At 42.0% G+C, this 17,674-nt stretch overlaps 1 protein-coding gene across 1 annotated transcript in view; it reads left to right on the forward strand.

Annotated features, from left to right (window-relative positions):
- Synpr (synaptoporin) overlaps window positions 1-17,674 on the forward strand; it is a 334,857-nt gene that overhangs the window by 261,200 nt on the left and 55,983 nt on the right. Inside the window, exon 4 of the mRNA XM_055599191.1 lies at window positions 14,652-14,850. Coding sequence (XP_055455166.1) covers window positions 14,652-14,850 — 199 coding nt within the window. The remainder of the gene's footprint in view (window positions 1-14,651; window positions 14,851-17,674) is intronic.

Genomic DNA, 17,674 nt, shown 5'->3' on the forward strand with positions numbered 1-17,674 from the left:
AAGTCAATTCTGAAAATAAATGTCTTGAACACTTGCCATGGGAAAGGCATTGTGTTGGATGTCGAGGACACAACAAATGAGTTAGAATATTTTTACTTCTCCATGTTTTCTTCATTCTTGCCTCATTGTCCTGTAGCAGAACCCACTGTGCGAATCTTTTGTTGGTTAAACTGAGGGGATAAAACCTGTAACTTATCAAGTCTCTATCTGGTGTTTCAACCTGAAAAATCAAAGAACTTCAGGACAGGAACATGTGCGGGTGAGTGCAAACATCACAGACCTCCTTTGCGGTGGGAACTCCTGTGCTCAGATAGAAATTCCACATCTTTGGGCTTCCATCTGTGGCTCCTCTTCAGCAATGAGATGAACGGGGGAGGGTCCATGATTGCATTTTATTATCTTCATGAGGCAACATCTGATGCTAACCTCTGATTTCATGTGTGGTGTCAGAGAGATCAGGGAACATTGCAATCGGGTCAAGCACCAACGATCAGCTAGCTAGCTAAGTGCTTTCTTCATTTGGCTCTCAGAGCCTCGTACTCAGTGTCTGCCAAGGACAGGAGCTAGTATACTCTTGAATGATTACTGTAGAAACATTTGAGTAGTATAATGACTCACATGTCTCCACAAGGTGAAATGAAAACCCATGTAAATTCAGGCCACATCATCCAAACTACCAAAATTGAGATGAGGGAAGTGAAATAAATTGAAGGATGTTGCAGTTCTCAAATGTGAAGTCTTAAGGCCCCTGTACATCCTAAACATGGCTGAGGATCACACAGTGCATTTTATTCATGAGGACTACATCTATGGATACTTATTACATTGAAAATAAAAACTGAGAATGTTATCAGATGTGATAAGGTACAAACACACATCTTATTGACAATCTGGGAAAAATGGCTGAATCATCCTTCACATCATTCCTGTGACACGCCATTGTCCACTTCAGAGAGAATGAGAGTGGACAAGAAAAACAGCACCCTAGTAGTGTTAGGAAAATACTGTTTTTCTCGTGGGGCCCAGGAAAGAAAGGCCTCCAGGAGTTTCTAAACCATTCTTGGGATTAAGGTTTTTTTGTTTGTTTTTTGTTTTGTTTTTTGAACTGTTTGTTTTGTTTATTTTCTCAAGACAGGGTTTCTCTGTCCTGGACTCACTTTGTAGACCAAGCTGGCCTCAAACTCAGAAATCTAGCTGCCTATACTTCCCTGAGTGCTAGGATTAAAGGTGTGCACCACCACACCTGGCTACTATTATTTCTAGAAAGCTAAAGATGATATTTGAGCGTTAACATATGTAGAAGACTTATGTGTATTATATGCTCACATATGTTTGACCTTGATTTTTAGTTTTCAAATGAAGGAAGTAAATTTAGGTTTTATTCTGTTCTATTCAAATATTCTGTGAATTAAGAAGGAAAAAAATGCTAGCAGGTAAACTTTAACCTGCAACAAGAGGGGGCCGCTTATTAACATATTGCTATGGGTTTGGGGGCCTTTCCAATGATTAATGCCATTTTCCTTTCTTAACACACCGTTTTGATGCTCTGTCATAGACACATCAGTAATCTCAGAAAACCCCTGAAGTCTTTCCAATCATACCCTTGATAGCTATTATATTCAATTGCCTTGCATTGGGGAATTCAAATTCTAATTCAGATGACTGAATTAGAGACAGGAGTTCAAGGCTCGGGTTTGAAAATGCAGAGAGTGGTTGAGCGAGACATAACACAATGGGGATTGCCAGAGAATAGCCACAGCATGTTAACTTCAGAGCCAAGGAGGGCAACCAGCCATACTGTCCCTTTCCCCGAGCAGCTCGAAAGGCAAAGCAAGTCCTACTCTTAATACCAGTTTTCTTTCTGTAGTCAAGAGAAATGTAGCCATTGCTTCAAAAGCTTTTTATAAAAAAAATTTTCTGTGGGCGATATCTCCAAGTCCCAGCTAAAGCCAAATGAACAAGAAAACCATTTTCTCCTAGTCAGTAACTCTTTTGCTGAAACTGTTTTCTTTTCTAAATTATTTCTTATTAAAACCTTTGGCGGAAATCTCTAACAAGCACACATGCTCATGCTCACACATGCAAATAGACACCTGCACTTTTCTGGCCTTACCACTGAAAGTCAGCTTCTGCCTCAGACCCTGCCAAAGCAGCTATGGTGTACCTTCCTTGAGTGGTACAATTACACCCTATCTTTTTGTTTAACCAGTGCACTCTCAGTGAACCAGCTTCTCATGCATCCACTATTCTGAAAGTCCACACATCCCCTGGCCACATGGTGCAGAAAACACTGGTTCAGATGAATGTCTGAGAAGAGATTCAGGAGCATCTGGCCTGAGAGAGCGTAAGCATATGTGGCAGATGTAGGGGGAAGGGCAATGAGAATGTCTCTGGACAGACCACTAGATTGGTTCCTAGATTGGCTCCCTATGTGCTCCGCTTCAAGTGTCCTCATCTGTAGAATAAGGATAACAGTGATTTGCCTCTCAGGGCTGTCATGAGGGTGTAGGGAGTATAGCACTCATGGCACAGAGCACAGTGGCTAGCCCAGTAGACTGTAATCAGTACCCGCTGGCCCCCTCTGTTACTGTCATCAGCAACATGGACTACATTTCCTATGGAAATCCAGTCTCCCCTTCTTAGTATGAATTGCACATACTTTACTTATAGGCTTAAAGCCCTCCTCCCTGTTGCTTTCCCCAGTTCCTTGGGCTCTTATACTTGACATTAATCTTTTCTCTGTACTTCTGCTAAACCTCAGGTCCCCTGGGGGACCACTAGGCTAGCTTAAGCCTATACAATCTCTGTTCTAACATGGACTGCCCTCTTTTGGAATAGATCATTTGGGCCCCTTCTTGCCTTACAAAAAAAGGTTTGACAGCAGAGCAATCATCTCTATGCTGCTATGCAAGAATCTGTCATTCTTAGCATAAGCCTAGTATGAAGGGGACCATCGGATGAGAACATATGCAGATGAGACTTACAGAGGGAACAGAGTTCCAAGGACAGCCCAGGTCTACTTGCCTGTCATGGGAGTGGAACAAGAGCTGTGCTGCATAAGTGTGTCACACATCAGCATCCGTGGGCTCACCTAGCTGAGAAGACCTGGGGGCAGGGTCCTGAGGGCTTCTCTAGCAGGTCCCAGCCCAGAGGAGTGGATCCCACCTTTTACTTCTTGTCCTGTGCCTTTTCTTGGGACCACTAGGAATGTCTCCTCACTGGAAATGTAGTGGTAGGAGATCCAATGAACCCCTAGCAGGAACTGGAAACTGTAGATCTTTCAATGTATGATGGTGATCAAGTTTCTTTACCACCAAGATCTGCTTCACTCAGGTAGAATGCATAGGCATTACTTTTTACAAGAGCAGGACAAATAGATCTTTTAAGAATGTAATGAACTCCCTCCGTCCCTTCTTTCCTTCCTCTCCTATCAAATGTTTATTGACTATTTACCACAAGCCGAAAATGACTAGATTCTCAGTAATAAACTTATAGAAATAAGACTCATGTCCCACCCCATGTCTAGTGGGAGAGAAAGGCAAAACAGGCTGACAATCAGCAGGGTTTCCTCCGACAGAGACAAGGCCACAGAGGCCATGGAGCAGGATGTGTGCCCTGGAGCGTGGCCATGGCAGAGATGTGTTCTTTAGCCTGGGTGATCAAATGAGAGCTCCTTGATAAGGATACAGTTGAGCTGAGATCCAAACAAAGACAGGAAGCTGGACATGGACGGGAGTTCAAGGGCACCAGATGTGTTGAGAGTGGGTGTACTATTTTCTAGGAAAAGAAAATAAAGCTACTAGGTGTGATTTCAGCAAAGAAGACAAGAATTGTTCAGGATTTCTTTGTGAACCTTGTCAACAGTTTTGGCTGCAACTCTGCCTGTTAGAGGAGATCTAGGCCTTTGAAATTTCACAAAAGCATGTGGGTTTTTAAAAACAACTGTACTAACTAAACTCACCATTTAAATTGGGGTTTGAATATCTTATGTATTAAGCATTAACAGCATCTATAGTCATGAACTATACTGTGCCTCCTTACCACACCTAAGCCTCATGGAAAGACATTGTGACATCAGTATTTCTCTTTCTTCTCAGAACATCAGAGGTGTCAAAGATGAAGAGAGAGTCTTTGGATAAGGGATCAGTGGTAGAGAACATAAGGCTCTGTGTTTGGAACTCAGCTCCAAGGCAAATGAGCAAGCAAGCAAACAAAAGAGACATGACACTTGTCATATAGCTAATGGTTAGGAGAGACTATTTACATTGCCTTTCAAGTTCGATAAAAAAGTTGCAAAAATAAAAGAATAGCTTTACAACTGGCAGAAAATGGAAACAAATGTACTGTGTGTCCGGGCTGCAAGCACACTGATGTTTTGGAAATAACATGTCATTCAGTAGACTGGTGCTTGAGTCGTGTCTCCATGTTAACCTGGAGATTACAGTAGAGGAAGTTGGTAGTAGCAGAGTGAAGGACAGTAATGAAATAGCCAAGATGTGAATTCTTTAAAATATGGTTCTTATGTCCATTTTCTATCAGTCAACAAAATGGCAAAGTTTTTAATCATTTTTTGGAGTTAGGAAACTTACTGATGATCTGATATATCAACAATTATATAACATGAACCTGAGAAACTATTATAAAATATTCACCAATGAACTCTTTAGAAAAATTGTTATACAATCTTCATTATGTAGCTCTGCAGGACAGCCTGTACAACATGGTAGCTCATATATCATATTTATACATATCTTATAACTGCTAAGAATATGATATGTTTTTCTTTAAAAGTAAGCTATGCTTTGGTCAGATCACTATACAACAAAAATATGTAGGCAGAGATGGCTCAGCTAGTAAGTCCTTGCCACAAACTCATGAGGACCCAAAAATCTATCCTCAAACTGATGTGAAAAAGCTGGGCACAGGGGCATGCACTTGTAGCTTCAGCAATGGACAGACATAGACAGGTAGATCCCTGAGGGGAAGCAGAGGCAGGCAGATTCCTTGTAGAAGGCTGAGACAGGCCAATCCTTGGAGCACCCTGGCCAGCCAACCTAGCCAAACTAGCAAGTTCCAGGCAAGTAAGAGACCCTGTCTTAACATAAGGTAGATAGTGTTTCTGAGGATGACCCTCAGTATTCACCTCTGGCCTCCACACTCAACCACACACACGCACACACACATGTTCACAAAGTAGGTTGAGGACCCTTTGTATTTGGCTTTTTTAGGTTGATCATTAGAAAGGAATCATTGTGCTTTTCTTCTTTAAACATATCTGTTCCTTTTCACAGAATTAATGATTCAAATTACTTTAATTAAATAAAATGTCCACTGAAAGAGATTCTGTAACCCTCTCTCATGATAGCAGTGAATGTTTAAGTGTTGCAAATACATTTTAATCAAGTCATTTGGATGGTTCACTCACAAAACATCTCTTTATCAACCAAATAAAATGAGCATATATTTTGTTTCCAGCTAGACATCCAAGATTCTCTTTAAGGCTCTGTGAATTATTTTTCTTTCCTCCAACTTATTTGAGTAGAGTACCAACAGGACCAAGAAAAGATGAATTTGACTTCAGATAAATGGGTAACCTTATTATCTATTTTACTTTGGCAATAGAGAAGCCATCTGAATTTTCTATTACTCAAATTCTATTTGAAGAAACCAAAATGAATAAATCATAGCTGGTGAACTCATAGGTGCCTCTTTGTGAGTCATTAGAAGGTTTTTATAGCTTTACTGCTCTCAGTTCAACTCCTGGCCATGGCCTGCCTCTGCAGAACCATTCCTTTTTAATTACCTGAAGGTTTCTCTTTTCACTTTAAAATTTCTGTCTACACAATGCAAAGGCAGAAGTAAGTGTGTGTGTGTGTGTGTGTGTGTGTGTGTGTGTGTGTGTGTGTGTGTGTGTGTAGTAAAATTTGGAGACTTCTTTGTAACCAACACAAAAGCTTTTGATGAAATGATAGGGCCTCTGCTCTGGGAACTGGGGAGTGGGACAGCAGTTTTCCAGCCTCACAAGTATGAATACAATTAATCATGCAGAAAAGAGTATTGTTTGCAGTAACCTTAATTACATTTTCCAACATCTTGCTCAATTTCCTGTGGGAGGAAAGAAAAACAGTCAAGTAAAGAGGACAGAAAGTAACAGAAAGTTCCTTCTACAGTAACAATAAGCTGAAACGTGGTTCTTGTCTAAGTGAATCAAGGACAAACATCCCTGCCGTGTTGAAGAGAATTTTAGCTTTCATCATTTTTCTCCTTCTCAAAGAACATAACTCTAGTGAATATGCACTGTTGTTACAAACCTTGAGGATCAGAATGCTTTGGATTTAATCAAGGTTAGAGTCAAACCAAGTGCTAAGGTGATTCTGCCTGCCTAAGCCATGGCATGTAACTGAGGAAGGTGAACTCATCATTGAGGTCAAAGAGACTGGGTAGAGGTCATCATCTCACTGTCCTGTCTGTTGGCCTTGGTGGGAGCAAGCAGCCCCACCCTGGGCTTGCAAGAAGGGTGTTGGTCCCGAGCAATTTTATGTTCTGCCTGCTTCCACGCTGCAGAGTCTAGTAATCACTCCCCCCCCCGAAGTTTCCTAGGCATACTGGTGCATGTGCCAACTTCGAGTGACTGAACCTTGCATTCATATAACCTTTTTCCATCCCCCTATGAGAGGGGAAGAGATTCTTCTATCTTAAGCTACCTGAGCCCAGTTGCTAGGCCATTCTCAGTCTCCTCAAAGTGGGTGAATTTTCCAGGTTTGTGCTCAAACTTGACTTCATCCTCTCATGCCATTTCCACCCAAAACAGACCCCAACCAGAGACTCTTAGGAGGAGGAGGCAGTTTCCTCAGACTTAGACTTTGATCACAACAGAAAAAAGTCTTTTGAGGTGTAAGTAGCATTAAAGAGAGCCTTGTTCAATCTATGGCATTAAATTCAGCTTTAGATAGTCATAGTACCCAAACTCTCATGAGACCATTATGCCAGTAAGTCTGCTCATTTTTGTCAGTAAACAGATAATGAGACTACTTGAGCATTGATATCAGTGCTTCATATTTCAGTGAGACAATGTGTAAAAGTTTCTGGCATCATGCCTGGAATAGTTTGGACTCAATAAATGTATACTCGTGATAGGCATCTAGCAGCAGCAGACACAGTAAGAAAACCTGAGGTAACAGGCAGAGGTTTATCCTTCCCAACCTTTGAGACGATCTCCATTTCATTTCTTAGAAAGCATTGGAGCTCTAATGAGTGGTGCATGCCCCTAGACCCAGCTGATTGAAAGCAGTTGAGCTTCATGTGGAGCTCAGTGGTTTAAAACAACTCAAAGATGGGTGTCAGGAAGTCTGGGCTCTTCTTTATGTTGAAAGGATCAGACTAACTTTGTAACCTATATGTCTTCTAAAGCCTATGTTTTTGAGTTTCAGGCCCAGGTTAAGCTAAAGCCTCTTAGTACTTTTCCAGAGAATGGAGGAAGGTGACCATGGCCATCTGTGAGGACAGATATAAAAAAGCGAGCAAGCAATGACCTTCACTCAGCAAAAAGAATGACCAGACCCTTGTCTTTGAGATAGTGTTTCTTAGCAACCAACCCACATGGCTTCAGTCCTTCTTCTGAGTAGCCCCTGACCTCCGGCCAAAAGCCTGCAGGCCTGATCTTCAAGGATGAGCTAATCACCCCCACCCCCTCCTTTAATTGCAGCCTCATCCACACTTGGCAGGACTGGCCCAGCTTGAGCACCGAAGACTAACCAATTATCTTACTTTATAGCTTCCTCATCCAATCCTGAATTGCCAAGACTGCAACCCCTAAAAATTCCCTCACCTTGTCCTTTAAAAACCCAAGGCCTTTGTCTCCCAGTGCCTCTCTTTGCTAACCAGGGGTGACCCCATTGCACAATGGTTAAAATAAACCTCTTGTGATTTTGCATCTATGAGTCTCAGTCTCCTGAGTTCTCTTCATCCCTTCTGGAAATTAGAATTGTGCTGGGCCTAACAATGTCAGCAGGGTGATCTCTTTTTTTAATTTTTTATATTAATTACAGTATATTCACTTTGTATCTCAGCTGTAGCCTCCTCCCTCATTCCCTCCCAATCCCACCTTCCCTCCCTTGTCTCCTTCCAAGCCCCTCTCCAAGTCCACTGATAGGGGAGCTCCACCTCCCCTTCCATCTGACCTTAGCCTATCAGATCTCATCAGGACTGGCTGCATCGTCCTCTTCTGTGGCCTGGCAAGGCTGCTCCCCAACTCAGGGGGAGGTGGTCAAAGAGTTAGCCACTGAGTTCATGTCAGAGACAGTTCCTGTTCCCATTACTAGGGAACTCATGGGTGATCTCTTACTAGTCTTCCAAAAATGACTGAGTTCCAGCTTTGCTATGGGCTGGATCACAGCTCTTGGAGTATGGCTTCACTGTCTTCCACTGAGATATTCATTCATGATTGGTAGAATTTGAAATCTGCTTGTCCCTAACATGCTAAAACATGCTACAGGGAACTCAAAAGCCTTATCATAGAACTGTGATGGTTCATTGTGACCCAGAGCTGGGCCTATGCTGGGCGTTATCCAGAACCATACTCTTAGCATCACAAGTTCAGATCACTTGCCCTCTTCTTATTCTAAGGCAGGAATCAGAACAAGCTTCAGTAAGATTTGGGAACTAGGAAGCTTTTCATGATGTTGTATTTTCATGATGTTGGTATGCAGAGCTCCAACTAGCATGGCTGGGCATATATTATATAATGCACACATAGCAGTGTGGTCGCAGAATGAACTTTATTCCATGTCAACTCTGCCTGTTAGGTGAGCTATGCCATTGGTGCAGGGCAGTTGTCCTGCTCATTCTACCATAAGCATTCAGCTGAAAATTTAACTTTACTGTAACCTTTCAAGCAGAGAGGCAGAAACTGGCATCAGTTATTCAAATGGTCCCCTTTGATCTACGTGTCTTTGAGACTCATCTGTGTCATCCATGAGATACATGAGCTCCGCTGCCTCACTACACACTTCAAGACTCAGTTTTCCATCTGTACACTGGTGAAGGTAACAGGGCTTTGTTGAGTGAGACACAAGTGCAGAATAATGCACACTGACTGGATGGAGAAAAATGTCACTGGTTGTTATTACAAGTGCTGTTATTTTTATGTGTGTACACATTGATATGCATGCACTTGTGTGTAGATGGTTCGTGGGTGGGGCCACACTAGTCAGGTGTGTGTGTAGCTTTGTACATGCAAGCGGGGGCCGAGATTGATGCTGACAGTCCTCCTCAGTCACTTTCACCCTCTTTGAAGGAGGATCTTCAGCTGGACTGAGAGCCCCCAGTATTTTTGTGGGTGCTGTTGAGCTGAACTCTGGTCCTCAGGTTTGCATGGCAGGAGGCTTAGCCACTGAGCCATCTTCCCATCCCACTAACACTGTTACCAATACAGCAACACTAGCTTGCCCTTCCCCAGGCTTCTGAAGAGAAATTTTCATTTACTATCCTTCCAGCCCCTCCAAACAAAACTCAAAACTCTGTGCACATGGTGACTGCTTTAATTGGAGAATCACAGACTGCTTTAAATGGCTCCCTGCATGTACCGGTAATATTTTAGAGAAAAACTACTCTAAAATGGAAGCCTTTTATTGATGGGCAAAATGCAGTAAAACCCAGAAAAACTCAATTACCCCTTCATTGGGTCAGGTCAACCAAGAAGGGAATGAGGGGATTGTACATTTGAAATCAACAAATTGAATTTGGTGCCTTTTGCAACCTCAGCAATTGCTTCCTGACTCCTTCACAAGATCAGAGTTGGACCAGACTCTCAGCAGGCATGCTCTATCTCTGGGGGAACAGCCTTTGTCACTTGTTTAGCCTCTAAATTAACGATGTTTGCTCGTAAAATTATTGCAGCTACAAAATATATGCTGACGCTAACCTCTCTTCTGCAACAACACACACAGAGAGGCAGGTACATATTGCCTAAAGGGTTCTGTGTATACGTGGGGGTGGGGAGTCGCTGTGTGCAGCCTTGTACACATAGTCTTAGTTAGGAGTCTATTGATGTGATTACGAAACAGCATGACCAAAATCAACTTGAGCAGGAAAAGATTTATTTCATCTCAACAATTCTCGAATTCAGGGAAAGAACTTGTGGCAGGGAACACAAGAGAGCCTTGTGGCAGGAACCAGAAAACAAAAACAAAAAAAACATTGCCAGACACTGCTACCAGCTTGCTTCCTATGGCTTGCTCAATCCGCCCCAGGGTGGCACCACCCCCAGTGGGCTGAGCCCTCCCACATCAAGCATCGACCAAGAAAATGCTCTACAGAATTGCCTATAGGCCAATCAGGGGGAGGCATTTTCTTAGTTGAGGTTCCTCTTTCCAGATGACTCTAGCTTGTGTCAAGTTGATAAAAACCTAACCAGAACAATGATCATGCAACATTCAAATGCATGGGTGAATTATTATGCTGTAACAACTCTGAGCTGACATTATCCTTCATAAATTATCTTCACTACTTTCTTCAGGTCAAGTACTCATTTAGAACTCCGCTTCCTTTTCCCTTTCTTCTGATTTCACATCAGCGAATGGCTGATGAGGCAAACGCTCCACTATATATCATTGACATTAATAGGCATAGTAGAGTTTAAATTTTGCTTTTATTTCTTTATACAGACGAGCATAGTTAACAATCCCTTTAAGTTAACTGAACGAATCAGCAGTGGAGATAATGTTGTTCAACAGATGGTGAAGAAAACAGTGGTGACTCTGTCATCTCCTTCTCCAAAGCCTCTGTCCTCGGCTGACAGGCTCCAAGTGCTGTACTTCAGGAACTGGCTTGGTGTAGGCACTCGGATCTTGGCATATATCCAAATAGTTTCAGCAGAGAACATGAGTTTTGCTTTCATTGTGGTTTGGGTTTGTTGTACATGCTGTTTATATTAAGAAAATGTTGCGAATATCTATAACACGATTCTCACAACTCCCACCTCACCCCCAGCGGAGGTTTCTGGATGCTTCTCTTTCTCTTTTTGCACCATCCATCTCCTTTCTCACCATCTGACGGTTTTCCTTCCCCACACTGCATTCCCCACACACTGCATTCCCCCCACTGCTCCTCCCACATACTGCATTCTTCACACACACACACACACACACACACACACACACACACACACACACACACACTACATTCCCCCCACACTGCATTTCCCACACTGCATCTCCCACACGCTGCATCTCCCACACGCTGCATCTCCCACACGCTGCATCTCCCACACGCTGCATCTCCCACACACTGCATTCCTTCTCTACACTGTATGACGCATACTGCATTGCTCACCCACACTGCATTCCCCCCCACACACACTGCATTGCTCCCACACACTGTGCACCATGCACACACTGCATTGCTCACCCATACTGGATTCCCCACACATACTGCATTCCCCCAATGTGTTTGCCTACGTGAATTTGACACATGCTCATCTCAATTAAAATTTTAAGTCACTTACCAGGAGATTCGCCATTTTATTACTATCTTTATTTTATTAATCTATTTTTGTGTTTTGCCTCCATGTAAGTTTGTGTAACACACGCATGTCTGGTGCCCTCAGAGACCAGAAGTGGGAATTGTGTACCCTAGAATTAGGATTACCTAGAGCTGTAGGCTGCTATATGGGTGCTGTGAATCAAACCTGAATCTTCTTTAAAAAAAAAAAAAAGCAAGTGTTATTAACTGCTGAGCCATCCTTCCAGGCCCCTAATTCACTATTTAAAATGTACAGTGTGTTAATGTAATGTTAGTATCTTCATGGCTGGATGGTGTGTGTCCATTACAACGATTGATTCTAGAGCTCTTTTACAACCCCCCAAACAAATCTTGAGACACTTAACCACCATGCCAGATTCTCCCATGGCCACCTACAGTGAGGAACTAAGCTAGGTTTTGGCTCCATGGACTTGCTTATTCTGAGTAGTTTGTATAAATGAAACTACTCTGTATTTGCCTTTTTACACATGACTTCTTTCATTTAGCAACATGCTTTTAAGGTTTCTCAAAGGTATATCAAATATAAGAATTTTATTACTTTTATTTGTGAGAAATAGTCCATTCTACACGATGCTTTATTCATTTATAAGTTTATGGACATTTGGGTTGTTTCCATTTTTTCCCATTAAGAAAAACGCTGCATGAGTATTCTTAGGCTAGTTCCTCTGTGAACATAGGAACTATGTTTGATTCCTCTTGCATACATTCTTAGGAGTAGAGTTGCTGGGACCCACAGTAAGCACTCAGCGTTTCACCAGTTGAAGAACTGCCACAGTGTTTGAAAGTGGCGGATCCAGTCTTCACTCCCACCAGTGATGAATGTAACTGTCAGTTTCTCTACACCTTGTCAGCATTTGCTGTTCTCAAAGTCTTTTCATAAGCAGCTGCATGGAAATGAAGTAGAAAGTAGGAACTCTCTCTCTCTCTCTCTCTCTCTCTTTTTTCTTAGCTTTTGATCTGGACAATTTCTGGTCATTTCTTCAGCTGTTGCTCAAAGTTAAATTCCAGAGGGAAACTTTCCTTGACTACGCAATGCCTACGATAGGCTAGGATTCCCCTTAGTGTTCACCTTCCTTACTAACACTGAGCTTCAGCCTGAGAACAAACCACCCCATCCCTTGATTCCCATTCCTTGCCCAGCATCCACTCATTGTGTGAAATAGAGTTGCTTACCAAACGCATGTTCAATGAATGACAGGTCAAAGCAGTGAAGAAAGGCAAAGTACAATATGAGATTGTCTGCTTCAGAATAAATATGATCGCTCTTTCAGTCTAGTTCATTTTCCCTACATTCCCACAGAACGGGTTACTGAAGAAAGTCTGACACAACCACCTGAACGACTGTTCCCAAAGCTTGTGTTAGATTACAACTTAACCTGGCTGTTTGTTAAGGAAGAAGTCCTTCCGCAAAGTCAAGTGGGAAATGCAAACTGCTTCCTAAGCCAAGAATTAAAAAAAAAAAAATTGTCTTTGTGAAATGGAGAGCTTAAGGGAACCAAACTTTCCTCTTTCTGCTATCAGTGTGGCTTCCCTTCTAGAGGTTTCAGCATGTTTGCTGTACACGTAATGCCAGGGGCCAGCGGGATTCATTTTGAAAGCATTTATCCTAGTTAATGTCTTGATTAGTTAGCATAAACAAGTCAACATAGACATTTTAAAAGACTCTGGAGTCAGACATAAATTTGAACCCCTGGCCCACCAATGTTAACTGGATGTCTTAAAACAAAGGATGTGATCCTTCTAAGCCTTCATTTCTTTATCAATAAATGGTGAAAGGCAACAAAGAACCCACATTGTAGAGTTTGCTGTGGACAGTGAGTTAAATAATGTGTTCAAAACAGAATTTAACAGAAGGGAAAGAGTTTATCACGGTAGCTCAGTTCCTATTCGTATCATTTCATGATTAGTGTTACTGTATAAACTAGCAACATGTGAATACAATGAATACTTTGAAAAAGGTTATTTACATTTGGCTTAGTAAGAAAAAATACTCCCTTAGTATGAGTTAGGAACAGCTGTATGAACACTGTTGCTTCTACAGGCAATTTCCCAAGTGAGACTTCAATGACCCTAACAAGATTCATTAATGTAGATTTCGAAGTGTCTCCATAATAGTAATTTCTGAAGAATCTTGGTTCCTTTACCAAATTACAGTCACCACTTGGTTCTTCTCACATGCATGTAATGTGTTGTGTAATATGTCTTCCCTGGGTGTCTATGGTTGAGAAGAATAAGGATTTCATTTGTTTCCATCATGGACTATGTGTGTTGTCCTGGGGGAACTCACAACGTAAACACTCTAAAATGTCAGTCAAATGAGGAGCTGGAAGAACGAAGACTGTTCATTCATTTGCTCAAGTACAAAGTGCCTGATAAAAGCCAGCTTCCTGGTACATTGAAAAGAGGAAAACCAAACCCCATACTATAGCAGAGATTGGTGCTCACTACTGAGAAAGCAATGCAGACAGGAAAAACAAACAAGCTTCAACTAGTGAGGAACACCGCAAATGTTACAAAGCAGCATGAGGAGATTAAAATTGTTGGAAGAAATGCTGTGGTTATATTTTAATTTCAAAGACGTAAGAAAGAAGAAGAAATACAATGAAAGGAAAGAAACCACTTGTGATGAATAGTTATCGGGAGGTTTCCTGGGGAGGATATGGTGCTTGGATTGGGCAAGAGTAGGCAGAAGTGTCAACGGAAGGTTCTCAGACAGGTTATATACCCTGCTTGGTAGAACTGAGTCAGTTAAGCAGGCTATGCGTGAAGTGGAAGGACGAGTCTTTACACACTGAGAAAAGAGGCTGGAGGCACAGGCAGGGCTCAGGACCCAAAGCTCCTGGGCCACTTTAAAGAGAGAAAGCCTAGAGTCTCAGCGGAGACTCAGCTCATTTCAGATTCTCTTTCCACTTCTCACCTCCTCGGGATGAATTACCACCTCCGCAGCATTTATTTCCACAGGTCACGCTAGAGCCTGTAAATTCGCTAACAAATTCTCTAGTGGATGTGTCGCGGAACTCCCAACCGTATCTAAATTAGCATTAGCAGATGTTAGCAGGTTGCAACTTCTCCTACAAAGTCAAGTGTCTTCTTGCCTCTGGTGGTTTTAGGTTGCACCAGGTGACCTTTGAAGTGCCCACGTGTGAGGGCAAGGAGCGGCAGAAGCTGGCGCTGGTTGGTGACTCCTCGTCCTCAGCAGAGTTCTTCGTCACCGTGGCTGTGTTCGCCTTCCTCTACTCTCTGGCCGCCACCGTCGTGTACATTTTCTTCCAGAACAAGTACCGCGAAAACAACCGGGGCCCGCTCATTGTAAGTTGTTGTCTTTATGAAACAATTTCTCTCCCTTATAACTTCTTTGGCTGGGGCCTGAAGGGCTTTGGAGTGACCTGCGCCTCTAAGGTCGGTGAAGGGCAATCATGTGTTATCACCCAGATCTCTTGGACCTAAAACAGAAAGCACAATCCCCACTGGTCCCTGTGCCCTGGCATGGGAAAGTAGAAACCATTTTTAAAACTGAAAAAAGAGTGGTTATGAAGCCCAGGATACCCAGGAAAGAAAAGGGAGACCTGGTGTGGACTTGCAGTTCCAGCATTACTGAGCTAGGCAATCATTGTGTTCAATACTCATTTGTGCTTTTTGATATCATTGTTTCTTTATTATAAGGAACATCAAAGTAGTTCCTTTGAAGGCTCCCCCATGTCTGTTCTGCACTCTGCACTCCCCACCCTGCCACTCTCCCCATCTCTCCCATCCTCACCACTGCTTTCTCTATGGCAACGGTTCAGTGACTCAGATCGTGAAATCAATATTGCTTTACATGTTCTAATATGATCATACATACACCCAGAGAGATGCAAAAACCCTCTAAAAGATACGTAGGTGTGGATAGTTTTAAGAAAAATAATAAATTTCACAACCTTTACAGATACATTTACTTAAAATCTATTGTTTTTGAAATGACCTAGTTACCTTTCTGTTCTGATAGCAAAAACTTGAGATAATTAACTTAAATAGAATATAGGATTTAGGCGGCTTATTGTTTTAGAAATTGCAACTTGCGATTGGACCGACCCGTTATTGTCAGGCGTCAAGTAGGGTGCCATAGAGCAATAGTGAGGAGCTTGAGGAAGAGTGAACTGCTGGCTCATGTCCACAACACAAATACTGAGAGACTCAGGATCCCACAATCCCCTGAAAGACACATTCCCCCCCCCAATATTTTAAGAACCACTCATAGGGCCCCAATCCCCTACCCACTATCTCCTCAAACAGCCACCATGGGAACTAATTATTTCATGCACAGGCCTTTGTGGGGCATTGAGCAACCAAATAATAGCAATTATGTACTCCCAATTCACAGAAAAAGCGGCCTTTCTTGCTGTTCTTAAGTTTATTGCACAGGAGCTTCACAGTAGCTTCACAAGTTTATTGCTACAGTACACTGAAGACAGTGGAGCATGTCTGGCTGACACACCATCTGTGCTCGTAGCAGTGAAATATCCAATGCCTAGATGAATGGTGACATATGATTTTTGTCCTCAATAAAAAAATCAATATTCATAACCTGCTTGTCAGTTAATAGAGCATTAAAAATGTTTTTATTCTTTTATAAAAAGAAGGGAGCTGCCCTTACTGATGGCATTTATTTTTGGCTCAATGCATTTATTTTCATGTGTTTGATGTATTTTTAAAATTCCCCTAGAACCTCCTCTTTGACTCACGATTCACTTAAAATTCTAAGTTGAGTTTCCAGCTCTTTGGGGATCTTTACATCACTAAATTTCAGCTTGATTCCGTGTGGTGGGGGAAACCCCTAAATGATTTCAGTACTTTGGAATTTGTTCATTCATTTCATGGTCAGGATATATTCTTTGGGTACGTTGCTGCCTTTGGGCTCTCCATAAACAACTGTTGGATCCTGTTGGTTCATGGTTCTGTGTAGCTTTGGTGATAGTCTATTGTTCTTTCAATGGTCAAATGGTGTTACAGTCTTAAACTAGAATTGTAGACTTGTCTACCTCTGCTTTTGTTTCTATCAGTTTTTTTTTTTAATTTTTATTTTTTACAATTTATTCGATTTATATCCCTATTGTAGCCTCCCCATCTCCTCCTGGTCCCTCCCACCCTCTCTCTTTCCCTCCTTCCTCTTCCCCTAGTCCACTGAAAGAGGGAATCCTCCTCACTTCTCATTTGACCCTAGCCTATTAGTCTCATCAGGACTTTCTGGATCCTCTATTGCCTGGAAAGGCCTCACCAACAGAGGGAAGTGATCAAAGAGCAGGCAACCGAGTTCATGTCAGAGTCTGCCCCTGCTCGCCTTGCTTGGAAACCCACATGGAGACAGAGTTGCCTATGGTCTACATGTGAGCAGGGGGTTTAGGTCCTCTCCATGTATGGTCCTTGGTTGGTGCATCAGTCTCTGCAGGTCCCTTGGGCCCAGATTTTTTGGCTTTGTCGGTCTCCTTGTGGAGCGCCTGTTCTCTCTGTGTCCTTCTATCCCCCACTTCTTCCATAAGACCCCCTGCCCTATACCCAAAGTTTTCCTGTGAGTCTCTCCATCTGTTTTGATCTCCTGTTGGGTGGAGCCTTTCTGAGAACATCTATGGAAGGCTCCCACCTTGTTCTTTCTCTTCCACCCCTTCTGGTATCTCTCTTGTTTGGCATTCTGAAAGAGAATTAAGCATCCTCCCTAGGTTCCTCCTTGTTTAGCTTCTTTAAGTCTTAGATTGTAATATGGTTATCTATATTAAATGGCTAATATCTGCTTATAAGTGAGTATATATCATGCTTGTCTTTCTGGTTCTTTGTTTTAAAATATTTTTGATGATAGATTGCTATGTGTTTTAAGGACTATAAGTCAGAAACCAGAAATTAGCCTTAAGACCAAGGACAACTAAAAAGTAATTTAAAATTTGTATCTTCATTTTGTTGCAAAGAAATATAGTTTGGGAATCAATAAAATGCTTTGAAAAATATTATACTAAGCTACAATTCTTTGAGAAAATACAACAGAAATAAAAGTTCAAAGTGAATAAACAATAAATTTACCAACTATTAGAGAATTTGTTGTTTTTTAATGAATCACAAAAAAATCAAGTTAAGTATTGTATCATTGTAACCACTATTCTTTCAA

This window comes from Psammomys obesus, unplaced genomic scaffold (genome assembly GCF_907164565.1).
Source record: "Psammomys obesus unplaced genomic scaffold, mPsaObe1.curated_primary_1811, whole genome shotgun sequence".
Classification (NCBI taxonomy): domain Eukaryota; kingdom Metazoa; phylum Chordata; class Mammalia; order Rodentia; family Muridae; genus Psammomys; species Psammomys obesus.